The 27,317-nt window shown below is 46.8% G+C and overlaps 1 protein-coding gene across 2 annotated transcripts in view; it reads right to left on the bottom strand.

Moving 5' to 3' along the window:
- Window positions 1–8,746: 8,746 nt before the first annotated feature.
- Window positions 8,747–27,317, bottom strand: part of LOC146783308 (chymotrypsin-like elastase family member 1) — a 28,678-nt gene continuing 10,107 nt past the window's right edge. For both annotated transcript variants that reach the window (XM_085633560.1, XM_085633559.1), the window contains 2 exons: window positions 9,818–9,967; window positions 8,747–8,911 (listed from right to left, as the gene is read on the bottom strand). In XM_085633560.1, the coding sequence (XP_085489686.1) occupies window positions 8,894–8,911; window positions 9,818–9,967 (168 nt within the window). In that variant the 3' untranslated portion in view covers window positions 8,747–8,893. The remainder of the gene's footprint in view (window positions 8,912–9,817; window positions 9,968–27,317) is intronic.

Genomic DNA, 27,317 nt, shown 5'->3' with positions numbered 1-27,317 from the left:
TTGAAAGTTCAACATTGTTGCACTTATATTCCTGACGAAAGCAAAGATCTAAAAGTCTATATCAAAAATATTACTGATTTGCATGATGAAATAGTACCACTGGAAGCTGAAAGTATCTGGACTAAAATAGCTAATAAGATGATTGCTATTAAGAATTTCATATCTAAAATAGGTAGTACCATTTTCGGTAAAATATTATTTCTATTAACGTGTGTAATTTTTGCATTATTAATTCTTAGACTAGGATGTATGTGTTGTAGATATAGAAGAAATAAAAAGAAAATTAGACGAGAAAATATTAAAAAGAGAGAAAAGAAACCAGAAAGAGATCCACAAGAAATAGAATTAGAAGAATGGAGGGAGAGTATGTATATAGAAGCAAAAAGAGAAGATGAAGAAGAAACAAGGTTATAAAATTTGAACAAGAAGACATTTTGAATTTCCGCAAAAGGGAATTTTTATTTTTTTATTTTTTGGGGGGTTTTGATTTTTGTGGTGATAAAATCACCAAAGGGGGGATTGCTGGAGCAGGTATAATACTTTTTATTGAAATACCTATTCCATTTTCGTATATCTTTATTAAAATGACTTAGTAATTAATTATAATAATTGATAGTTTGTGGAGTCTGAGACTAATCAACCTTATTAACAGAAGAATTACACGTGGGAATGCATTTGCATGGCTAAAATAATAAGTGAATTAAATTGGTACGCATATTAATGTCATAAACGTTGCTTATGTGATGTTATTGTGATTTGCGCTTAAAATAAACATGCACTAATGGCTTTAGATGTTGCATATGGCTAGATAAATGCACACACATATGGGTATTAGCAGGGGAATAACACTGTATTAATTATTTCCATGTATTAATTACGATTTTATGTTTCTTTGCTTAAGTTGACCATTGTGGCCTGTCGCAAGATGGCCGCTGACAGAAGCCTAGCAGTATTTAAAAAGCTCCCGAGTTGAATAATGGAGAAAGGCGTTTGCACTGACAACGACCCTGTCCTTTGGGTGACCTGAGACGCCATGTTCATGATGACTTCTCCGGGAAAGGAGCCAGATGCCCCTGAAATGTGAAGAAAACATTTATTTATCAAAACATAAAGATGATGAACCGGACCTGTACAGGACGAACTTGCAACAATTATCAGGGTCAAGTCCCGGTGAAACAAAAATTGTTACTATGAACTTCGCTATTGGAGAACTTTACAAAATTTGGAATGTATGGGAGAATTTGCTAATGTTGCCGTAAAATCCGGACTTCCATTTTGAATTAACCAATCAGAGACATGAGAATAAAGAAATGCAACTATGTATATGAACAAATTGGTATAAATATTGGTAGACTAGAGAGGTTTAGAGCCACTTCTTCTTGAATCGATGATCAGAGGTCCCAACGCTGACGGAGAGGACGGTGACTTTACATGACGTCACAGAAAACTCAGACGAAATTCCCGAGGACCAGTTCTGACTTAGAAAACGACTATTAGCCAGAATAGGTAAATATGACAAAGATGAATTTGAATTTACTAGGCTTTTAACATGCATTTGATTTAGATAAAAGAAAATACTGTTTGAATTACTGTGTCGGGTGGTTATTTTATTGAAATGTTTATGCATATTTAGAGTGTTAAGGCTTCATTTAACCAGCAACTAGAGGATTCAATCGACCTATTTGATGGAAGGACTGTTAGGGTGATTTTAGGGATAGTGGTTCTTTCATCAAAGTAATGCAGATTAGTTAGAAACAGATGGTTTCCCCTTTTCAAGGCACGGATAGAGTGGTAGAATGAATGTTGGTGTTATGGGCCCCACCAGCGTATGATGTGTGTGTGTGCGTGTGACTGTGAAATCATTCCGTCTGTGGAAGTAGAGGGGATTCGGAAGTTCTGATCTGCACCACTTTCAAATGATTCAAAATCTCTTTAATTCAATGTCTTTTTGCTTGTTAATTAACTGTGGAGAGGTATAGAAATTTGTTTCCCAAGGAAGTCTTTAGTTAAATATAACATAAGAGCTCTTACCTTCTTCAGGAAAGCCAAAACTGTTTTACTGTGTCTTTTGAGGGGTTGCTTAGCAACCATTGTTGATTCTCTTGTCCTTTCTCTTTTCTGTAGAATACCGGAAAGGAAATATAGCAGGAAGCGGAAGAGGATCTTGGCGGATGCCCTGGACTGGGACACCTCCGACGAAGCCGGGGACGCTGGGGAAGGACGAGGAGCAAGATGAGGAATCCAGAAGAGGTGCGGAGCCGAGTTGAACCGGAGTTGGGTGAGTGCTGCTTTTCGTGAAGCGAAGCATCAGGGCAAGGTGGGTGTGGTTTAAACAGCTGCAGCGCGTGTGACTGCAGAGACAGTTTACATGTGTCCTGATGCATGAGGCTGATGTTCATTTACATCGCGTGTGTAGCTGCAAAGGCGGTTAACACATGCGCGGAATGTGTCCTGATGCGTGCCACAACAGCTGCTTCTTTAGTTCGATTCCCAAATGCCTAAATCCTAGAAACAAGCATTGGTAACTCCAAGGAAACCTATCTATATGTGTACATCAGTTCTGTTTAATTTTTTGACTGCATTCTTTTACACAAAGGTGTCAAGCCATAAAACAAGGTAATGATTACAATGAGGCAACTGATAAGAAAACGTATTTTAACTCTAAATACAGGATGTGTGTTATTTATAATCACATGGCAGAGGTTCTTTTGTTACTGAGTTTAGGTTTTTCATAACACGGCTCGTGCCCAGAATCCCCGCTGTCCTGCTGTCTATATCAACCAACACCTTTTCTGGGGTATTATGAGCATCGGTATTGGGCGCCTTAATCCGGCATTCAGTTCATCGCACAGCGCCAGTTTTGCTTACCAAAAGGGGCCCACTAGGCACTCGCATTCCATGCCCGGCTCTACGCCAGCTAGCCAGGCTTCTTACCCATTTAAAGTTTGAGAATAGGTTGAGATCGTTTCGGCCCCAAGACCTCTAATCATTCGCTTTACCAGATAAAACTGGGGGCTTCAGGGGCCAGCTATCCTGAGGGAAACATCGGAGGAAACCAGCTACTAGATGGTTCAATTAGTCTTTCACCCCATACCCAGGTCGGACGTCGGATTTGCACGTCAGGACCGCTACGGACCTCTACCAGAGTTTCCTCTGGCTTCTCCCTACCCAGGTATAATTCACCATCTTTTGGGTCCTGTCATGCACACTCATGCTCCACCTCCCCAACGGAGCGGGCGAGACGGGCCGGTGGTGCGCCCACTGCTGACAGTGCGGCGGGATCCCATCTTAGCCCACGCACGCCGGCCCTCACCTTCATTGCGCCACAGGGTTTCGCTCAGGCCTACGATTTGCGCATGTGTTATACTCCACGGTCCGTGTTTCAAGATGGGTCGGGTGGGTAACCGACCAAGTATTGCATTGCAAATGCTTGTTATTGGGAGACGTAGAGTAATACAGAATTGTATAGCAATTATTATTACCTATTGACTTTTGATGCATTTCTGCCTTCCAAATGAAAGACGAAGTGTAAAAATGAAGTCTCTTCAAAAAATTTCTTATAATTCTCATGCTAGTATGGGAACTCACAATTTCGGAAATAGCTAATGTTTCTAAACTCTATATTTTGCTCCAATTTCAGAAATACATAGGTGTCTTTCATCCTTATTTTTCAATAGACATATTTTCCCAAATTAATTGCTATATACCCGGTACATAATAAAAAACCATTGCAAGAAGCGGCTCATTTATTGGCTCTGGGTTCGTCCAGTTCCTGGTGAACCTACAAGTTCTATATATCCCACAACCAGAAAGGTCCAGCAGATGTAACGGTATATTGCTTTCAAATATCTGTCATAATTAGCAGACGTTACAGGTGAAAACGTTGGCAAAATGGCTGTCTTCTTCAACTCATTTTCAATTTTTCCTATTTTTAACTGTTAGTTTCTATAAAGAAACCTTGAAGGATCTACACAAATGACTCATTTGTGAATTCAGATTTTTGTCTACTTTTCTAAAATGTATAGCTTTCCAGGATCCATTATTGCTTTCATACCCAATTCTACCATTAACTGGAAGACGGTTTAAAGCACAAAAAATAGCAAAAATAGACTATGTCCCAGTAAAATGCCAAAACTGTTTACAAAATGTTAGTTTTCTGACAAAGGTCTGTCAGTACCTGAAAGCTGGGAAAATTGTGATTTCAGCCCCACAAACCCTTTGTTGATGCCATTTGCAGGGAATAAACCAGACGCTTTCATTTCCAGCACTTTCACCCCCCCCCCCCAAAAAATGAATTTGGCTGTATTTTGGCTGATTTCTGGGTCCCCTCCAGGGGAATCCACAAACCCTGAGTACCTTTAGAATACTCATGATGTTGGAAGAAAAGGACTCAAATTTGGCATGGATAGAATAGAATAGAATAGAATAGAATAGAAGGGATTTTTATATAGCGCATGGCTACCTGGAAGCATCCCAGTGCTGTATGATCACTAGGATCGGAACTGCCTTTTAAGGAAAGAGCCAGGTTTTGAGTTGTTTACGAAAAACGAGATGATTGGTTTGTTTCCGCTGCTGCTACGGAAGGCTGTTCCACAGCTTGGAGGCGTTACAGGCAAAGTGACGACCTCCACTTCTGGTCTTCCTTATCCTTGGTACCACTGCGAGGTGCATCTCATCCGAGCGGAGGCTTCTAGGGGCCTTGTAAGGACGAATCAAGGATTAGATAATAGGAGGCGCATTACCCCCTAGAGACTTATGGATGACGCACAAGGCCTTGAAGTGGATTCTTTCTTGTACTGGTGACCAATTGAGCGCGTGAAGTGCCGGTTTAGCGGAGCTTAGTGTAATATTCAAGATAGAACCACAGGAACACGTATTTAGGTTATTGCAGAGGTTTTTTATTAACACCCCATCCATCAGCTCCATAAGGGTAACTGACTTTCAAGTACAAGCGGAGTTCTAGGTTCTATGTTCTATAAACCCAGAACTCATGGAACAGGAGAAGAGACATCACAATTAGTTTCTGGTTTCCCGTTAGCAGCCTTGCAGCAAAATTCTGCACGATCTGCAGTTTTGAAATTACATAAAGGTGGGTGCCCAGGTACAGGGCATTGCTATAATCTATCCTTATTAGGATAAGTGCTTGGACCAGAATTCTTTTGGCTTGCTCTGGTAGCAGTGGCAGAATTTCGCGAATCATTCTAAGTAGGCCGAAGCAGAGTGCAGTAGTTTTTCTGGCTTGGACTTTGAAAGAAAGATCTTGGTCCAGCCAAACACCCAGACATTTTATTTCTTTTTTCGGTGTGAGTGCTGGGCCCATACAGGCTGGCCACATGGTGTTGTCTTTAAAGGTGAGCTGGCTACCAAGTAGCCTGAGTTCAGTCTTATCGCCATTAAGTTTTAATTTGGAAAGACTCATCCAGTTGGTGACTTCCTCCAGACAGTGGTGGATATTCAGGGAAGTATGGTTGGCCTGAGTCAGAGCTACCACCAACTGGGTGTCGTCGGCATATGTAACTATATGGATTCCAAAGGGGGCGAGCGTCTCTGCCAGTGGGTGCATATAAATGTTAAAAAGGGTAGGGCTCAGAGACGAGCCCTGTGGGACTCCACATTTGAGGGGGACTGATTTAGACAGAGCGTCACCTGAGAACACATGAAAACACCTGTCCTCCAAAAAGGATTTGAGCCACGATAGTACCTTGCTGGATACGCCTAATTTCATTAGACGGTGAATCAGGATCTGGTGGTTCACCATGTCAAAGGCCGCACTTAGGTCCAGGAGTATGATAGCAGCTGTGCCTCCTGAATCAATACTCTTCCTAGCTTCCTCGACCACTCTTTCATCCACTCCATGGATACCTTATGTGGTCAAAACGTTACAGGGGCCGAAGTGCAAACTACCCCAAATAGCCAAAAGAAAGCTTAGCACGGGGGAGGACTAGCAGCGAAAGGGCTAAAGAAATATGACCAGGAATAGGAACAGTAAATTGACCCAGTCCTAAATAAAATCTGTAGCAATTGAGGTTGGATTTATTTAGGAGTTGAATAAAGATGAACATGTTTCTATTGAGATATTTATTACGGTCAAGATTTTGGTAGTCTTTATTTTTTAATCTATTTCTTTGCAAAATATTTGTTTTTCAGTCCATATTTAAATATAGAATCTATTTTCAGTATATCCATATATATTATTTACGAGGTGCGATAAATAGTACTTTCACTTGTAATCAGGCCTGTAGTGTTCATCCTGAAAATCGAATGTGTACATCAACAATGCCCACAACAGATATCTCCTTGAAAAAGTCTGTCCAATTCTGATATATTCAATACTTCAACAATCAGTAAATGAAAAAGAAATAATGACCATTTTAGAATTGGAATTGAACAAAAACATACTTATGTGAAACTCAAACAGAGAACAAAGAAAAAATTACACAATAATCATGCTCAACTACAGTATTCAGTGTGGGGAGTGATTACATGGTGCTAATAATGAAAAAAAGAGCTCAACATGGAGAACACAGTGACAGACTCGGCAAAAACAAAATCACTAAGAGCCATATGTAGGTGGGCTAATACCGGTCGGTAACGGACGAAAATCGGTAAATTTCCCGTTATCGACCGGTATGTAGCCCTTTGCGATGTAGGAGGCTGGATTTAAGGATTCGGTAATTTACCGATTCGTTATTTTAAGGAATCGGTAAAATACCAATTCCTTAATTTAAGGAATCGGAAAATTACCGAATACTTAAATCCTATGTAGGGAGCACTCAAGTGAGTGCATTTTTGGTTTAAGGATTCGTTATTTACCACCAACTACAAGTTGGTGGTAAATACCAAATACCTTTTAAAAAGCAATTTTGTGCTTTTTTTAAAAGTGCCATGTGGCAGACATACATGCCCTTAGGGCATGTATGTGCGCCACATGTGCACACATGCACGATTCAGGGGTGCAACAGGGTGTCAATGTGACACCCTGCCACCCTTGAATATGCTCCCCCTATTACCGATTCGGTATTTACCGAATCGGTAATAGTGAATGGCTTCCCATTCATTCCTATGGGCCTCCAGGCCAATAGGAATGAATCGGAAGGTATTCCTTATTACCGATTCGGTAAATACCGAATCGGTAATAATGAATATTACCGAATCGGTAAAATTTACCGATTGTTTACCTACATTCTATTTACCGATTCTTAAATACTGAATCGGTAAAATTCGGTATTTAGGAATCGGTAAATAGAAATTACATACATATGGCCCATAGTGTTCTATTGTTAATATCCATACAGTTCATATTTTTCACTATGTATTTATCTACATTCAATGTGTCTATGTTGCGTTCAATGGCGTTTCAACCCTGATGTAAGTTAAAGAGTCATCTTCAGGATGCGGGAGAAAATTTGCAGTTCTGTTGACGGCGAGGCCGTATGCCGGCACAGGCCATTAACCACGGCCTTGTGTTGGACAAACGCGGGTGTCGGGACGCTGCCACGCCCCCTCCTTCACCACGGCAGGTCCCGCCTGTAGTCTTCTCCCAGGCTCAATGTCAACGCGGCTGTGGCTGCAATCCGTGGGTGCCGCCGAAGCCGGATGTTGCAGCTGCGAGTTTCTGAAGACTTCCAATGCACCCCCACCACACAGGAGTCAGATTAGCATAGTGGATTTATGGGGAAAATCTAAGTGTTAGCAGAGGTCTTCTACAACGCGGCCATCCCGCATTGTGACATAGTCACGGCCCCAGAACTTAACACATTTAATGGAATATTACAATGCTAAGTGCTGAAGTTTTATGGATTCCAACCTGACGCTTAAAACAAGATCCATTTTTTATGCTTCAGAATGCTGTACATGCTTTACTGCAGTTCAGTGGGGTATGGAAATCTTTTAAGAGATTTCTGCCCCCTCTGAAAGGCACATCTGTTGCAGCATCCTGATCAGTGAAATTCGGACCAGCAGCTTTAAGCAGCCACTTCGTCTTAGACTAAGGAGCTGGCCCCAGTGCAATGATGGGTTTGCACCTGCAATGGGAACCGTGCATTTACTGTGATACGGTGCACTGTCACGCTCTGTGGCCAGCATGTGCACCACAGAGTAGAGTCAGAGAGTGCACTCTATCCATAATGCAGCCCCATGGACAGTGCTTAATTTGAGCTGGTGGCTTCTAGTGCTCAGCACCGGCACGTTTCATGAGCACCAGTTAAGGACACATTTATTTATGGGGAGGTACGGGGGGATTTCGATTTGCCAAGAATCACAGGATGTTGAGCCGACGCCAAGACTCGTACCCTAGCTCTGAAGCCAGCACCTCTGGCCATTATGCCACATCCTTTCTGCACTTTCATGGTTAGTAGTTGGTTCTGTTTTAGGCGGCACTAACAGAAAATGGTTGGCACTTATTTTTTTACAAATTAACCACTGCCTATGGATCTACCTAGAGGGGATATCAGCAGACTGATGAAATGTATTTCTGTAGTGGAAGAGAAATGAGACACAATATAAACAGACTGCATCAGTCTTTTTTGGTACTCTGCTAGATGTCATATCGTTTTGTAAGTATCCTAATTTTAGTTTCCGTATCCATCTGGTAAGCCAATTTATGTTGGTAATTGAAGAAAATGAGATACCTTTTGAGTTTGACTATACTTAAAAGGTATCTTGTTAGATGTTTTATGGGTTTACTGCATAGCGACCAATTAATAGCACCAAGAGCAGCTGGACAAGGAATGAGAGAAGACATTCATCTGAGTCTGTCACTTTATTATAATCATTACTGAGAGCTATACACATCTCTCACTAGTACACAGTGATCCATACATGTTGGAACATCCGATCAGCCAGACTCAAGTATCCAGAGAAGTCACTCAACAGTCACAGACTTTGATTGCATTTAGTTTGTCCTCATAACCTACAAGAAAAGAAGGGCATTTATCAGCAAATTATAACTGTGTTGCACATAGATGCAAGGGCATCATACACGTTGTCCTGAAGCACTCAGTAACTGCCCCAGTGAAGCCCGACTGCTCCAGTGTTTATTGACAAGATGGCAGCCTGCTTGCAACCGACCTGCCTACGTACATGCCATTAAGATCTGTTGTGTTTCTCTGCTGAACTAATCTAACCTTACTTCCCTCCTTACACTGTTACACAGCCTGGCACTGTGCAGCATTCTGTACATGCTACCCGAAAAGCTATAAGGATAAGTGCAAACATAGTAAATGGCATTTGCCAAAACAAAAGATCAGATGTTAGGATTCCAAAAATCTCCAAGAATCAGGACCTAATGTATACCAAGCATAATAACAAAATTAAGGTAATTCAGGTTCGATTTTTTTTTTTTTTAAATGTAATTCTAATTTATGAATGTGTGACTAGTCAAACAAAAATTATTCTAGAAGAAGCTGTGAGTCCTATTATTATTTTCAGATACTTTGAGTAAAACAATATTTGCCAGCAAAAACATTTTCTCTCTGTAATTTTTGTTTTTTTATATTAAGAACCCTTTTATATCCCACAGTTTGTTTCTTTTTAACCCATTTTTTTTCCCTTCAAGTCATAACATCCAACCTAATGGTTAGCTATATACACTGGAATAAAGGTAATGGAAAAGATGTGCCAGTACATTCTTTGATTTGCCCAGGATAACACAAGTTGGTCAAATGCTGCCTCCAGGATTATAATCAAGATTTTTGGTTTCCTTGTTCTACAGTCCCCAACCTAGCCACTAGCCCTCATCTCCCTTCATTTATGATCAGGACTATTTCTTTGATGCCACAGTGAGCTAATCAACATGAGTCTTCTGCATCAAACTTACGTTGTTTATCCAAGATATGTAGGCGGACACCCTGGTGAACACAGTTGGCTTGTTCTTTACGTTGCATCCACTGGAGGACACAAAGCTGGTAACTCCATGGATGTAGCTAGCCCCATTGACAACACAGTGAAGAGGTCCACCAGAATCTCCCTAAGAATCAAGCACACAGATTGTTATGAACTTCAAGTCATACAGTATGGTTGTGGCATATTGAGGTCATGGGTTGAAAGATGTCCACATTTCTTGGAGATTACAGATGCTCCTACAGTCATGCCATGGATTCCCACTGAGAATGGGGATAACTTTGGCTCCCTAGACCTTCTTGAAAAATACCCCCATTGCTCTCTGAGGACAATACGCTATCAAATAAGTAATTTTTTTAATTTGCACATATTACCCCAGCAATGATGAAAAGAAAACCATACCATCGATGAAAGTGTACTGGAATTCTTTTTTGAAACCAAACAAAAAGAAACAGAGTTTGATTACTTCGAGCAAAGTCAGAATGGGCATCACGGCTTACATTTTTATCTGTGTATGTTTTTTTAACATGGCAAATCTTCGAATTAATCTTTAATTTAATGTGGCCATAAAATACCACATATTGTTTTTACCCAACTTGGTTTTACTCATTTTCTTACTGTCAGTCAGATTATAGACTTGTGCAGGCCACTGCGACCCTGTGGCTGTTGGACTACACACAGATGAGTTTACTTGTGGGACACCCCCGCGCCGCACGGCCACCAGCTGCTGCGTGTGCCACTCCGCTTTGCCCTCTGCCTCGCTGCCCGCCTCATTGCCGGCTGACGCCGCTGCAGTCTGTCTTGTTTTGTAAATCATTTGTGCTTGTTCCGTTGCCTCGTTGCCGGCTGACGCCGCTGCAGTCTGTCTCGTTTTGTAAATCATTTGTGCTTGTTCCTTTGCTTCGTGGCCGGCTGACGCCGCTGCCGTCTGTTTTGTGCTTTGCCTCTGTACAACATTTGTGCTTGTTTTCACTGTATTTGACTTCCTGTGTCAGTGTCTTGTTTGAGCATTTGTGCCTGCTGTTTTAGTCACTTTTGCCCGTTTTTATCGTTCTCCTTCCTGTCTGCCCGCCTACCTCGCCGCCCTCCGCCTTCCCTCCCCGCTCCCCGCTTCCCGCCACCACCGCTGACCACGCCCCCTTTCCCTTCTGCTCCCGCCTCCCAGCTGCCCCGCCCACCCGCGCACTTCGCCTTAAATGGCGACCGTGCGAACGCGCAGCGGGCGCGCCGATTGCGCGCCGAAGGTGCGCCAAAGGTAAGCCCGTCTACACCCGTCCGCGCCAGGACCGCGCCCAGTGCCAGGACCCCTGGACCTCGAAGACCCCGTCCTACACGTCTGACGTACTCAGCCGCCACCCTCAGCGCTCTCAACACCGGCCGACACCCAGAATGCCATCAAGCCACTCCTGGACGTACCAACGGACCTTTCAGCTGCCACGCCTGCAAGTTCTCATGCATCCGATCCTGCCCCGCACCCACCAAGCCGAACACCAGCAGTACCCACCTCAAGTGCATCCTGCTCAACACCCGCTCCGTCCACAGACACGCCATCGAACTCTGGAACCTCCTCGACGCCACAGCCCCTGACGTTGCCTTCCTCACGGAGACCTGGATGAACGCCTCTTCAGCTCCCGACATCGCCATCGCCATCCCAGAGGGCTACAAGATCGTCCGGAGGGACCGAAACACCAACCAGATGGGAGGAGGCATCGCCATCATCCACAAGAACACCATCCGTCTCACGACCAGCACCGACAACACCCTGACCAGCGCCGAACACCTGCACTTCCAGATCCACACCAACCCGACCACCACCCTCAGAGGCACCGTGATCTACCGACCCCCTGGACCACGCACCCAATTCAGCGAGGACATCGCCGACTTCGTCAGCCCGCTTGCCCTCCCCTCCGCTGACTACATCCTCCTGGGAGACCTCAACTTCCACCTGGAGAACAACAACGACCGCGACACCAGCACCCTGCTCGACAACCTCGCCAACCTGGGACTCAAGCAACTGGTGTCCACCCCCACCCACCTTGCCGGACACACTCTCGACGCCGTCTTCTCATCCAGCCCAGACATCGACTTCAGCCACGCCACAGAGCTTCACTGGACGGACCACAGCTGCGTCCACTTCACCTTCAAGAGAACGCCGACCCACCATCACCAACAACAGGCCGCCCGCAGAAGCTGGAACAAGATCACAGCAGACCAGCTCGCCACCTCCCTGAGCCAGCACCCTCCTGCCAGCTCAGCGAACCCCAGCCAGGCCGCCGACAACCTCACGAAGTGGATCAGCAACTGCGCGGACGAACTCGCCCCGCTGAGGACCCCGCCCAGCAGACCCGGCAGCAAGAAGGCCCCATGGTTCACCGACGAACTCAAGAGCTCCAAGAAGAACTGCCGAGCCCTCGAGAAAGTCTGGAAAGCGGAACCGACACCGGACAACAGGACCTCCTTCAAGCTTGCTACCCGGAAGCACCACCAGCTGATCCGCGCCGCCAAGAAAACAGCATTCAAGGACCGGCTGGACAACAACGCACACAACTGCAAGGAACTCTTCAACATCGTGAAAGAGCTTTCCAACCCCAGCGCAGGAAACAACGACATCACCCCATCGCAAGACCTCTGCAACTCCCTCGCCTCATACTTCCACAACAAGATCACAGACATACACAGCAGCTTCGACAACCAACCAACGCACAGCATGACCGAACAACCACCCCCCACCACCACCCTCCACGCCTGGACCCCGATCAGTACCGAAGACACCATCCGCACGATGAACTCGATCCACTCCGGATCTCCGACTGACCCCTGCCCTCACCACGTCTTCAACAAGGCCGACGCTGTCATCGCACCCCACCTGCGAGACATCATCAACACATCCTTCTACACCGCCACCTTCCCGGAGAGCTGGAAGCACGCCGAACTCAGCGCCCTACTCAAGAAACCAACAGCGGACCCCACCGACCTCAAGAATTACCGCCCCATCTCGCTTCTCCCGTTTCCAGCCAAAGTCATCGAGAAGACCGTCAACAAGCAGATGGCCGCCTTCCTCGAGACAAACGGATCCCTCGACCCCTCTCAGTCCGGCTTCCGAGCCAATCACAGCACCGAGACCGCCCTCATCGCCGCCACCGATGACATCCGAGCCCTGATGGACAATGGAGAAACAGCGGCCCTCATCCTCCTAGACCTCTCCGCGGCTTTCGACACGGTCTGCCACCGCACCCTAGTACGGCGCCTCAGCAACGTCGGAATCCAGGACAAGGCGCTAGAATGGATCATCTCCTTCCTCGGCGGTAGAACACAGAGAGTCCGCCTACCACCATACAAGTCAGAGGCCTCCGAAGTCATCTGCGGCGTCCCCCAAGGATCGTCTCTGAGCCCCACCCTCTTCAACGTCTACATGAGCCCCCTCGCGGCCATCGTACGCAAACACAACCTCAGCATAATCTCCTACGCCGACGACACCCAGCTGATCCTCTCCCTGACCAACGACCCCGCCGCCGCCAAAGCCAACCTACAAGAAGGGATGAAAGAGGTAGCCGAGTGGATGACGACCAGCCGCCTGAAGCTGAACTCAGACAAGACGGAGGTCCTCATCCTGGGCTCCTCACCCTCCGCCTGGGACGACTCCTGGTGGCCTCCCGCCCTGGGCACCGCACCCAAACCGACAGACCATGCACGCAACCTGGGCTTCATCCTGGACTCCTCCCTCTCCATGACCAGGCAAGTCAACGCCGTCTCCTCGTCATGCTTCAACATCCTACGCATGCTACGGAAGATCTTCTGGTGGATCCCCACAGAGACCAGGAAGACCGTCACCCAGGCCCTCGTCACCAGCCGACTGGACTACGGCAACGCCCTCTACGCCGGCACCACCGCCAAGCTCCAGAAGAGACTCCAGCGGATCCAAAACGCCTCAGCCAGACTCATCCTCGACATCCCACGAACCAGCCACATCTCCGGACATCTGAGAGACCTCCACTGGCTCCCCGTCAGCAAGAGAGTCACCTTCCGCCTCCTCACCCACGCTCACAAAGCCCTACACGACCAAGGCCCGAGCTACCTCAACAGCCGAGTCAACTTCTACGCTCCCAAACGCCACCTCCGATCCGCCAGCCACGCCCTCGCCGCCGTCCCCCGCATCCGAAGAGCGACTACAGGAGGAAGGTCCTTCTCCTACCTGGCCGCCAAGACCTGGAACTCCCTCCCGACCGACCTGCGCCTGACCCACGACCACCTCTCCTTCAGGAAGAAGCTGAAGACCTGGCTGTTCGAGCAGTAGCGGCACCCCCCCCCCCAGCGCCTTGAGACCCTACGGGTATGTAGCGCGCTCTAGAAATGTCTTTGATTGATTGATTGATTGATTTGTCCCATTAGGCATTTTCGGAAAATGCCCTATCTTCCAAAACAGCCCCATGAGAACAATGCTGTGTAAAATAGTAATACTTTTCATTTGTCACGTTGACTGGGTATTGGTGGAAACAATTCTTACCAACAAATGCTGTACTGGCATGCTCAAGACCAAACAGTTTAATTCTTGGAAACAACCTCAGAATGGTCACGCATCCTAGATTTTGGTCATATGTGTTTTTAGCCCTAAGGATATGTGCACATTAGTCTCACCGCCCCCAACAAAATAAATGAGATGAGAAGCACATACTTGCATATTTTTTGCTATCAATATGGCACTCCTTAGCATTAATTTTGATATTTGTCAGGCTGTAACTACCAGGTATTGTTTTGACCAGTGGTCGAATTGGGGAAAAAAAAGTAGGGGAACTGTGGGCGGAGAATGAGAGGGCGGGAATAAACCGAAGATTGGTTCAGTGGGCGGAGTCTAAGGTGTGGCTAGAAATAGCAAAACATATCAATTTTTAGTACGTTTGGCATTGCACTGACCAGTTACAGCTTATAATGTTATTTAATTCAAACAATGGATAAACAAGTTTATTTGAGGTTTAATATATAAGTTGTTTACATTTAATACATTTACAATCTGGGACATGTTTCCAATCACAGAATGTTCCAAATACGCTTATAAGTGGAATCATAAGACATTTGTGACCGAGCCATGCAGTTTCTTTCATTGGCGCTTCTCCTCCCTTTTTCTAACCATTTCTGAACATAAAATTCAGGTTTAAATTCTATGACAGGAGACCCCACGATTTTTCTGAACATTATAGAAGACAGACGATTGATTAATATTCTGTTCCGCAGTGGTGTGAGCACCTCATTCATTACACTAAAGCCCCGTTCACATTCAGCAGTGGAGATGCAAAAGGTGTCTATAATGTGCACTAATGGTTTCAGGCTTCCAGGGATGCAATTTTTATTTTGTTTGTACTCTCTGAAACCAAGGATGTACTGTACAAATACCTGCAACCTGCTACAACGGTTTAGAAATTCTGCCTCACCATATAAGATGTCTACTGGATCTGACCAATAAACTGGTTGTAATTCTATGTACCAACTCTTTGTATTCCATTTCGTTATTGTTTGTGGTTGTGCATCTAGAAACATTTGATGCATTAGTCATTGTCATTCTTTTTCGCAGGTTATTTGCTAAGCTCCTAAAGAACTGTGCCCTTTTGATGCTAACACAGCCTTTGTTCTGTTGCAGTCCTACACCAGCAAACTGCATCCGTTCAGCAGCATTTAATGCGGTTGTAGCAAAGGGCCCAGGTGAACCAGCCATTGATTCAAGCACTAAAATCTGCATCTGTATTGAACGATCCACCTCATATATGGTCAAAGCACGCCGCAGCAGCCTTCTGGATAGGTCACCCAGCTGGAACTTTGCATTGTGCATGTACCATGTTGCAAAGTGCAAGCATGATGCAAGACCATTGCAAACATTCCCCTTAGTCTGGTGTGCATGCAATCCATGCAAATCCTGCATTGCCAATCCCTGGTGAGTTGCATTAGTACTGCTGGAACAAGGCAAATGGAGGCACAAATGGGTGAGGCGGACTGGCCTCAAGGGTCCTGTGAGCTTAGTGGCAAAGTCACTGCTGCTCTACGGTGTGCTACTTTGTAGGCCTGCCCGCAAGACTGGAGGTGATCTTCAGTATGGATTGTGGTGGACAGGGCTTTAAGGTTAACCAACACTGGCCACCGGTAAGGTCCACCTGCTGGTGCTAAGAGACCAGGGCTTCTAAGTTCTAGTAGGGCCTCCTAAGGTCTAGTAGGGGAATGTGCTCCCTCAGGAGAGTGGTCTGATGGACTAGTCATGAAGGCTGAATCAGGTTTCCCAGTTCCAAATTCTGTAGCTCTGGCCATAGTGCCACATCCTATCCCCCCGAACACCCTTCTGTCCCACTTCAGCTGCAACCCAATTCTGTCCCATTATAAACACCTGGATGTGACTCAGATGTGAAAATGCAAACACTCATAGGGAATGCAGGATTATGTAAAGCATGCGAAATATAATCAGGAACGACATGTTACCTTAACACTTTTACTCTCATTGTTCAGAAATCAATGAGTATTTTTTTGTCTCAAACATTGAGGACATGAATACAGGGCTCATCCTGTATACATGTGTTAAGCAGGGCTCAGAAGAGAAAGGGCCTCTTCAAGAGAATCTAATCTGATTTACGGAAATCCACAAGGGCTCCTTTATATTCATGTCAGCTAGCTAGCTGCTCAAACATAGTATAGTACATATGTATTCAAGTGTCCTGCAAAGGATACCTTTTGAATTGTCCTGCTTGGCCAACTCTTCTACTCACAAAAAACAAGAGCGATATTGGCGTTGCAGCGCAAAGCGCTGTCGATGGTGTAGGAAGGTGAACATCTGACTATGGTTACCCCCAACTTTTTGCCTAGTGTCTAGCTGGTTTTTCGACTTAGTTGGCCTGAGAACCTGCTATTCAGGGTCTCAGGCTGTCTGCTCTCTCTTTAAAATGGACTCCATGTACCCTAGGTACATGCCCAAATGGTAAGGATCACCTTATTGGACCCTGTACAGTGTACCCTAGGTACCCAGGGCATAGGTGTACCCTAGGCCTACCAGGGGCTGCAGCATGTATTATGCCACCCCTGGCCTGGCCTTCCATTATGACACAACTGGTTGATCACTCAGCTGGGGCAAGGTCGTGTAATCACCCCTTGCTTAGGTGTAGTATTCTTATACCTACCTTATATATAGACACATGTGTACCTATCAGCCACTCCTATGGCAGGCCTTAACAATCCTGGAGGCAGAGTGCTTGGTAACATGTGAGATGGTGCTCTAGCATGAGCTGAGCCTGTCTGCAGCTTTCGGAACCATGTCCTTATAGCTGTTCTATGATATAGCCTACCATATACTCTTAAAGTACCTTATAATCTTAAACGGTTATGGTAACTATGGTTTGGCTTTATCAAAACATGTCGTGTAAGGTGTCTAACACTTTGGAATAATACACCATTACCATTTCTGGTGATGAGGATATTATTCTTCCCTTCTAGAGGGAGAGACATGTTAAAATCCTACTTTGCTGTTTAACTCTCACCAAAGCCTCAGCATCACAAAATGGATGCTGCTGCCACAGACACGAGTCTGACCTCCTGCAGCTGGGAGTCCTCCCAGCCAGGGAGGCCTGGACAATAGGTTTCCTGCTTGGGGAGGTGCTAGCACCTCCCCAGACAGACTTTAGTGTATTGGGGCAGGGAGGGCTGAAAGGAATGAGACATGCCTGGGGCACACAAGGTGTCCCATGCATAGTCCAGTTCAAACCGGCGCTGGGGCACTCCAGCCCCAGCTCTGGCGCAAAACTGGACAAAGGAAAGGGGGTGTAACCACTCCCCTTCCTGGTCCCACCCATAGGAGGGACCTTGCAGGTAGACCAGCCCACTAGCCCAGTATATCAGTAGGTAGCTGAGCCCTGCTAAAGTAGATTATCCTGAACCTGCATCTTGAACAGAAACTCTGACCTTCGACATTCGACGAAAGAAGAAGACTGAAGAATCTCCCTTGTGGCCAAGGAGTGACCACCCTGTGCAAACAGGCACCATCAAGAGACTTACCCTTTGCTTTGCTGAAGTTCTACGAGGGACCGACTGCAGAGCCCGACCAGAGCCTTGACTTCCAGACTTCTCCGATTCTGCTCCACATCCACAGCCGTGCCGAGATTCGTGGAGGCGACGAGAGACGTGGGACCGGCTACCTGGGAAAAGTGGCGAGTATCTTCCAGCGCAGCTTCTGAGGCACCCTCGGAGTTGTGCTCCGGGGATTGAGAAGCCCCAACCCCAAGCACTATCTGCACCGAAGATCAGCCCCCCACACTCCACGAGTCCTGCGTGGGGCCCTTCTGCATTTTCCTGCTTGCCGTGTCTGTCCGGTTGCTTGCCCGTTGGCTAGCAACCTTTGCGACGACACACCTTCAATTTTCCACTGCTGGTTTGGCTCCTCCAGACTGGCCCCCACTCCTCTGTAAAAGAGAAGCACCCCAGACCTTCCTGGTCTGCACCAGAAGCAAGTCCTTCATCCTGCGTGGGTTCCGCTTGCCAAGGCTTGTTGGGTCCTGACTCGACATCGACGCCGCCGACAGCAAGAGCCTTCATGGGACAGCTCACCTCCTGGTCCTGGTCATCCTCGACGCCTCCTGGTCCCTGTGACTGCTGCGACAAGCTTCACCTCTTCACCTGCAATCTCCCGACATCGCCTGGTTCCTTCCTGGTTCCACGTGGTCACTGGCTAGTGACCCAGACTATGTCCCTTCTGCTTGCAGGTACCCTTCCTTCTTGATCCCGGCCTTGGGATCCACCGGACACTCTTCACTGACTGCCTGTCAGCATCTTTCCTTCAGGCATCCATAGGAGTCAACGACGAAACCCGACGCAAGTTCACACCTATGCACCTGCAGCCCGTGGGCTAGGTAACTTGGGTACTCCGGTGCTGATTGGGGTATTGACTATCCTAGTGTCTAGTTTTCAAGTCTCGACTTCCTAGTTACTCCAGAAGTGTCCTAAATCTTAATAATTCTAAACTGTACTATTTCTATCGACTTGTACGCATTACGCGTGAGTGTTTCCACTCTGCACCTGAATCCCGTGGGCCTCCCACTTCCTAACTGTTGCTAGTGTAGTGTAGCCCCAGCGATTCCATAGGCCTAGGCCTATCCTATTTCCGTGACAGTGGTCCTTATACCACTTATTTAGTATATGGTTTGCGTGGCCCCTAGGGCCTAACTGTATTACTTACCTGTGTGATTTAATGTATGCATAATTAAGACTGTGTTGTACTTACCTCGAATCTCATAAAGAGTGCTGAGGGTTTGACTAGAATAAATACATTCTATTTTTATATATATCTGTTGTGGTGTCCTTTCATTTGGTATTCAAGGGGTTACACATGGTATAACAGCTGGCTTCACATGCCATTCAGAGTTTAGCCTAAGACTGCTCTTGTCCATGCTACCACTAGGATAGCTGGTCTATAAGGTTGACTTTACAACCAATCACCATGAGGGTTGTTTGGACTGATACAAGGTGTACACTAGAATTAGTGACATCATATATCAGGCCAACTTCTCACATTGGTGAGCAGCGGTTGGGATCTGAGCTTGCTGTTGTAATACCATTGTAATCTTGAGATACTAAATTGAAAGATCACACAGATATTGTTTAGGTACATATAACATAGTTTAAAAATACTTAAGTCCTACTGGACTTAGTTGTTGTAGGTTGAAGGGCCTAACACACCCTGACTACAACTACTAGTAAGGTTTAGTAGATACAACTAGTGTAGGTAGGTGCACACCACACCCTCACTAGAATCATGTCCCTGAATGGAGATCACACTGATACTCCCTCAGGAGAGGAGAATCCTAGAGAGATTCCCTCTAGATATGATGCATTCACTTTCCAGGAGATGAGACAACTGTGTACCTCCAGGAGATTAAAACAGGGTTCCAACCCTACCCTTAGACAGCTAGTGGAGCTTCTGGAGGCCTATGATGCTGAAAGAGCTGCCAAGTATGGTGCCATAGCTGTAGATAAGGGCCTCCCATCCACAGAAGAGACCCCTGACTTAACTGATACAGATGAGCCAGAAGAGATCTCAGAGGAAGAGGGAGGTAGCAAGACCCCAGTCAGAAGACTTAGTCAGGCTAACTTAAGCTTGCATGGGAGCTTCCCTTACAGGCCCCCAAGTAATCTTAAAAAGAGAGATAGAAGGGGTAGATCTCCCTCAGGGGACTCTCTCCACTCCTATCACTCAAGAAGCTCCAATGCTTCATCCCACAGAGGGATGACATCCCCCCAGAGGAGAGAGCATAAGGCCAGAATGAGGGAAGCCAATCTGAGGATTGAAAGGGAAGAACTTGCCCTTGCCAAAGAGAAGCTTGCTCTGGCCAGAGAGCAAAAATTGTGTGGGTCAGAACCCACTGGTGGCAGCAACATTCCTAGAGATAGGGATAGGTCTTATGACCATAGAAACCTAAGCAAGATAGTCTACCCATATCAGAATGGGGATGACATCCACAAGTGGATGACTGCTTTGGAGAGGGCCTGCAAAGTACAGCAGGTACCCCAGAGTCAGTGGGCAGCTATCTTGTGGCGCTCCTTTTCTGACAAAGGTAGAGACAAGCTCCTCACAGTTAGTGTTGAGGATGCTAACAACTACAAAGTCCTGAAGAGTGCTCTGATAGATGGGTTTGGCTTAACCACTGAGCAATATAGGTTGTTGTTCAGAGACACCCAGAAGACACAGACACAGGACTGGTCTGATTTTGTGGATTGTGCCACTAAGGCTTTGGAGGGTTGGTTAACTGGCAGCAAGGTGCAGGACTATACAGGATTGTACAACTTGATTATGAGGGAGCAGATCCTTAGTAATTGTCAGAACCAGCTTCTCCATCAACACCTGGCAGATTCAGATTTGACCTCTCCCCAAGAATTGGGAAAGAGGGCAGATAAATGGGTCAGGACCAGGATTAGGCCTAAAAATCAGGGTGGTGACCAAAAGAAAGATACCACCAAGCCTCAAGAGAAGGGTGGGGATACAACAAAAGAGAAATCTTCCTCAGGGCCCCAAAACTCCACACAGGGTGGTGGGTCCCAAGCTCCCTCCTCTACCACAGTTAAAAAGCCTTACTGCCATGAATGTAAAATTCCTGGGCATTGGAAAACTGACAGCAGTTGCCCAAAGGCTAAAAACAAAACTGTTCCTCCAATTACTCCTGTTACACCACCTATTACTGTCAGCAGTAATCCCCCAGGTGGTGGGAGTGCCCCCAAAAATTTGGTTGGGTTTTCTTGGGGAACACAGGGGGACCCTGGCTTAGCCAATTCCCCTACAGCAGCTACTCTTGTCTGTGATGGTGGCATGGGGTTTGCCAACTTCACTGCCTGTCCCAACACTTTGGGTAGGTACAGACAGGAGCCCTACATCAATGGTAGAAAAGCTGAGGCCTACAGAGACACTGGAGCTAGCATCACTATGGTGGCCCATAGGCTAGTTCCCTCTGAGCAACTTTTGCCTGGTTTCTCATACCAGGTAACTAACATTGATGGCAAACAGAACAGTCATCCCATGGCAGAGGTATGTCTCAGCTGGGGAGGTGTCACTGGCCTAAGAGGGTGGCAGTGTCCCCAACCTTGCCTGTAGACTGCTTACTGGGGAATGACTTAGAACTCTCAGCATGGGCTGGAATTGAACAAAACACCCATTCTAAAATGGTGACCTTTCACAAAAGGGTAGTGGGGTTGTGCCAGCCACAACCCCTGTCCAAGTAGATTTCCTCCCTAAAAAGGTTGGAAGGGCAGTGGTAGCCACAACCCAGGCAAAGACAGACTTCCCTGTAGAGATTGGCAGAGCTGTGACAGTGAGAGCTCAAACCCAAACTGAGTGCCTCCCTGAAAAGGTTGGCAAAGCTGTAATGGTCTCAGCCCATACTCAGACTGACATAGGTGTAGTGAAGCCTGAAACTATGGATCACTCAACACAAACAGAGAGTAGTGGGGAGGAAGAAAAGTCTCCCTCTCCCCAGACATTAGGAAAAGGTCAGCTTCCTCAGGGATCTGACCTCACCCCTTGTGAAGGAACTGCCCCAGAGGTAGCCAGGCCTGGCCTGGCAGAGCCTCTGATGTCAGTGGACCCTTCCAAGGTGGGACCCAGTCTGGGGCAGGTAGCCTGCCTCTCTCTACCCTGCCTCAGTCAGCCCAGGGCTGCAGAGGACAGGGAGGCCAGTGGACCCCAAGAGGGCCCCTGTCCACAAGAACCCCCCCATCAAAAGAATGAGGATTGCCTGGCTAGTAGCCCTAGCCAGGTGATGGTTAAAAACATTCCTGAGGGATCTCCTTTACAGGTAGTTAGGGACCTCCCCCAGAGGGATTCTGTTGGGCCCAGGCAAACATGGGACCTTAGGGCCCCAAACCTGACCTGTCCCTCCAGTAAGCCCACCAAAGGGACCCAGCCTCCAGCCTTAGGTAGCCAGAGGCTGACCCTGAGAGCACAGTGCAACTCAGTTAAAGAAAGAAAGGCATCCATGGTGGAGGATGATTGGAGGAAGCTGAGGCCTCACTTTGAGGACACTCACTTCAGTACTCCATCTCAACACCAGCCTTTTACTTTGCAAAGACACACCAAAGGTAGAGATTCCCCATTGTGGAGACCTTAAGATACCTTTAGGGTGAGGGATTGCTTAGTGGACCATGAGACAGGGGGTAACCATGCCAGTGCTGGTTCTTCCTTATATGGCCACTTAGGCAATATAGGCTTACCTTGTCAAGGACAGCCTTATCTCCTTTCGTTTGGGGAGGGGGGGGGTGTGTAGGAAGGTGAATATCTGACTATGGTTACCCCCAACTTTTTGCCTAGTGTCTAGCTGGTTTTTCGACTTAGTTGGCCTGAGAACCTGCCATTCAGGGTCTCAGGCTGTCTGCTCTCTCTTTAAAATGGACTCCATGTACCCTAGGTACATACCCAAATGGTAAGGATCACCTTATTGGACCCTGTACAGTGTACCCTAGGTACCCAGGGCATAGGTGTACCCTAGGCCTACCAGGGGCTGCAGCATGTATTATGCCACCCCTGGCCTGGCCTTCCATTATGACACAACTGGTTGATCACTCAGCTGGGGCAAGGTCGTGTAATCACCCCTTGCTTAGGTGTAGTATTCTTATACCTACCTTATATATAGACACATGTGTACCTATCAGCCACTCCTATGGCAGGCCTTAACAATCCTGGAGGCAGAGTGCTTGGTAACATGTGAGATGGTGCTCTAGCATGAGCTGAGCCTGAGTGCAGCTTTCGGAACCATGTCCTTATAGCTGTTCTATGATATAGCCTACCATATACTCTTAAAGTACCTTATAATCTTAAACGGTTATGGTAACTAGGGTTTGGCTTTATCAAAACATGTTGTGTAAGGTGTCTAACACTTTGGAATAATACCCCCATACCATTTCTGGTGATGAGGATATTATTCCTCCCTTCTAGAGGGAGAGACATGTTAAAATCCTACTTTGCTGTTTAACTCTCACCAAAGCCTCAGCATCACAAAATGGATGCTGCTGCCACAGACACGAGTCTGACCTCCTGCAGCTGGGAGTCCTCCCAGCCAGGGAGGCCTGGACAATAGGTTTCCTGCTTGGGGAGGTGCTAGCACCTCCCCAGACAGACTTTAGTGTATTGGGGCAGGGAGGGCTGAAAGGAATGAGACATGCCTGGGGCACACAAGGTGTCCCATGCATAGTTCAGTTCAAACCGGCGCTGGGGCACTCCAGCCCCAGCTCTGGCGCGAAACTGGACAAAGGAAAGGGGGTGTAACCACTCCCCTTCCTGGTCCCACCAATAGGAGGGACCTTGCAGGTAGACCAGCCCACTAGCCCAGTATATCAGTAGGTAGCTGAGCCCTGCTAAAGTAGATTATCCTGAACCTGCATCTTGAACAGAAACTCTGGACCTTCGACATTCGACGAAAGAAGAAGACTGAAGAATCTCCCTTGTGGCCAAGGAGTGACCACCCTGTGCAAACAGGCACCATCAAGAGACTTACCATTTGCTTTGCTGAAGTTCTACGAGGGACCGACTGCAGAGCCCGACCAGAGCCTTGACTTCCAGACTTCTCCGACCCTGCTCCACATCCACAGCCGAGCCGAGATTCGTGGAGGCGACGAGAGACGTGGGACCGGCTACCTGGGAAAAGTGGCGAGTATCTTCCAGCGCAGCTTCTGAGGCACCCTCGAAGTTGTGCTCCGGGGCTTGAGAAGCCTCAACCCCAAGCACCATCTGCACCGAAGATCAGCCCCCCACACTCCACGAGTCCTGCGTGGGGCCCTTCTGCATTTTCCTGCTTGCCGCGTTTGTCCGGTTGCTTGCCCGTTGGCTAGCAACCTTTGCGACGACACACCTTCAATTTTCCACTGCTGGTTTGGCTCCTCCAGACTGGCCCCCGCTCCTCTGTAAAAGAGAAGCACCCCAGACCTTCCTGGTCTGCACCAGAAGCAAGTCCTTCCTCCTGCGTGGGTTCCGCTTGCCAAGGCTTGTTGGGTCCTGACTCGACATCGACGCCGCCGACAGCAAGAGCCTTCGTGGGACAGCTCACCTCCTGGTCCTGGTCGTCCTCGACGCCTCCTGGTCCCCGTGACTGCTGCGACAAGCTTCACCTCTTCACCTGCAATCTCCCGACATCGCCTGGTTCCTTCCTGGTTCCACGTGGTCACTGGCTAGTGACCCAGACTCTGTCCCTTCTGCTTGCAGGTACCCTTCCTTCTTGATCCCGGCCTTGGGATCCACCGGACACTCTTCACTGACTGCCTGTCAGCATCTTTCCTTCAGGCATCCATAGGAGTCAACGACGAAACCCGACGCAAGTTCACACCTATGCACCCGCAGCCCGTGGACTAGGTAACTTGGGTACTCCGGTGCTGATCAGGGTATTGACTATCCTAGTGTCTAGTTTTCAAGTCTCGACTTCCTAGTTACTCCAGAAGTGTCCTAAATCTTAATAATTCTAAACTGTACTATTTCTATCGACTTGTACGCATAACGCGTGAGTGTTTCCACTCTGCACCTAAATCCCGTGGGCCTCCCACTTCCTAACTGTTGCTAGTGTAGTGTAGCCCCAGCGATTCCCTAGGCCTATCCTATTTCCGTGACAGTAGTCCTTATACCACTTACTTAGTATATGGTTTGCGTGGCCCCTAGGGCCTAACTGTATTACTTACCTGTGTGATTTAATGTATGCATAATTAAGACTGTGTTGTACTTACCTCGAATCTCATAAAGAGCGCTGAGTGTTTGACTAGAATAAATACATTCTATTTTTATATATATCTGTTGTGGTGTCCTTTCATTTGGTATTCAAGGGCTTACACATGGTAGAACAGCTGGCTTCACATGCCATTCAGAGTTTAGCCTAAGACTGCTCTTGTCCATGCTACCACTAGGATAGCTGGTCTATAAGGTTGACTTTACAACCAATCACCATGAGGGTTGTTTGGACTGATACAAGGTGTACACTAGAATTAGTGACATCATATATCAGGCCAACTTCTCACAGATGGGCGTGAGATTTTGTAGGAGAGTAGATTTGAGAAGGGGACTTGAAGCCCCGCCCCTCATTTTTATTGGCTGGCGTCACCGTTTATGCTAAACGGTGGCCTGCTATTGGAAATTAGGGTTTGTTGTTGACGCCCTTTGGCCTCCGATTCGGACTGGGTCGCCTGCTTTGCTGCTGTCGCAAAGCACTTTCTTATCTTTATGGGGCCATGTGTTTCTGGATAGAAACACATGGCCCTATAAAGACAATAGATCGATGCTTGTTTTCTTAACCATGGTGGTTTGGAGTAATCAGCCGGAAGGTGATGATAGGTTGTTACTTGGGAAGATGAGAGGCTGTGTGTTGTAACTAACTTGTAACACTGAACAAAACTGTTGAATATTAGAGAAACCACGATGCAGGTTGTCGTTTTACAGCGCTTTCATTCCCACAGTGATGCAGGACGCTGACGTTGCTTTAAATGATTCGTATGCAGGGCCGGCTTTAGGGCAGTGCGACTGGTGCGGCTGCACTGGATGCTGACCTGTGGAGGGGGTGCCGACCTCTATGTTTAGCAATAGTTTAGGTGTCCCCTCACGTTTAGCAACACCCCCCTTATGACCTACGCAGACTAACACAAAACCCTAATGTTTTTCTGCACAAAAACCTTCATGCACCCTGCGTGCAGAATGCCAGCATTTGTCACCCATGTACACAGCTGAACAGAGGCGCAGGCGCGTACAGTCCAACCCGGAGTGTCTCATATGAAGAGAATTCAAGTATACGTACAGTACCAGATAAAGCTCAAGGGGTATTCGAGAGATGATTTTAAGATGGACATAAGGCTGTATGGATGAATAGATGTAGGTTTCATGTACACTTTATGCACAGGAAATAGAATTCGAAGTAGAGAACAGAGCAGAATGCTGGCACCCATACAGTCATTGGCCTCTCCTTGGTACGTCCATTCACATCTAGTAGTCAAAGGCTATAAAGTGGAGGAATTTTTTTTTAGAACTGGGGGAAAAAACAGTCACCATGAACAGCAGGTGCTAGCCTTGGGCTATCTTGTAGTTTGTGTTTCTATCACCTGGTCCTGTTTGATTCTCACTCGATACTCTCTCTCATTCTTGAGGGCTTCCCACGTGATTACTGGCAAATCTGAACTTCCGTTTAAGATTACTTTGTTAGGTGTGGCGAATCGGAGTGTCCAAAGGATTACTGAGTGATGTGAACTTTAGAAAAAGAAAATAACTCAGTTGTTTTTTAAATTGTTAACCGTGTCATCCTGTTTCAGTAATGACTCACTACCAAGCAATATGTAATCTGGGAAAGGTTGAAACTGGTCCTTGAGCAAGAGGGATGGAATCCAAAGATTGGGACAAGGAAGACTTGGAGTAATGCAGATTTTCATTCCTGCATTGGGGAGCTGGTACATTTAATACTCAACTGAGCCCATTTGCTGAGGAACTCACATTCAAAGCGGAGAATGAGTAGAATATCAATGCCCATTCCATCCATGGCCTCTTATAGTAGAAACCCCTTGCACAGCGTGATAGAAGGCTTTGCTGCAAGCTGAAATTTCAGGGACCATAATAGATTTATCTTGGCTCCAGACTGCAAAGAAAATAGACTGGTGCCTCATAACTCCTCCATCAAATCTTACATAAAGTACACATCATTTGCCTTGGACAGTCCTGTCAGAGAATGGAATGGTTGTTGGTGAGTTCCCATTGGCCTACCCTTCTGGTTAACACACAACTGAAAACATATGGCTTGGAATACTAATGGCTTCCCCACCATATAAACAGATATACCAAAATAGAAAAATGAGAAGTAAATTACCCACAGCAATCTTAAACATGCATTTGCAATGCAATAGGTCTCACATTTACGCCAGTGTAAGCTAGTGGCATTGTAAATGACAATGCTTTTTATTTATGTTTCAAAAACAAACATAAATAAACGGCATTTTCATTTACAATGCCAATA

This window comes from Triturus cristatus, chromosome 11 (assembly GCF_964204655.1).
Source record: "Triturus cristatus chromosome 11, aTriCri1.1, whole genome shotgun sequence".
Lineage (NCBI taxonomy): Eukaryota > Metazoa > Chordata > Amphibia > Caudata > Salamandridae > Triturus > Triturus cristatus.
This window is presented reverse-complemented; position numbering and strand designations above follow the sequence as displayed.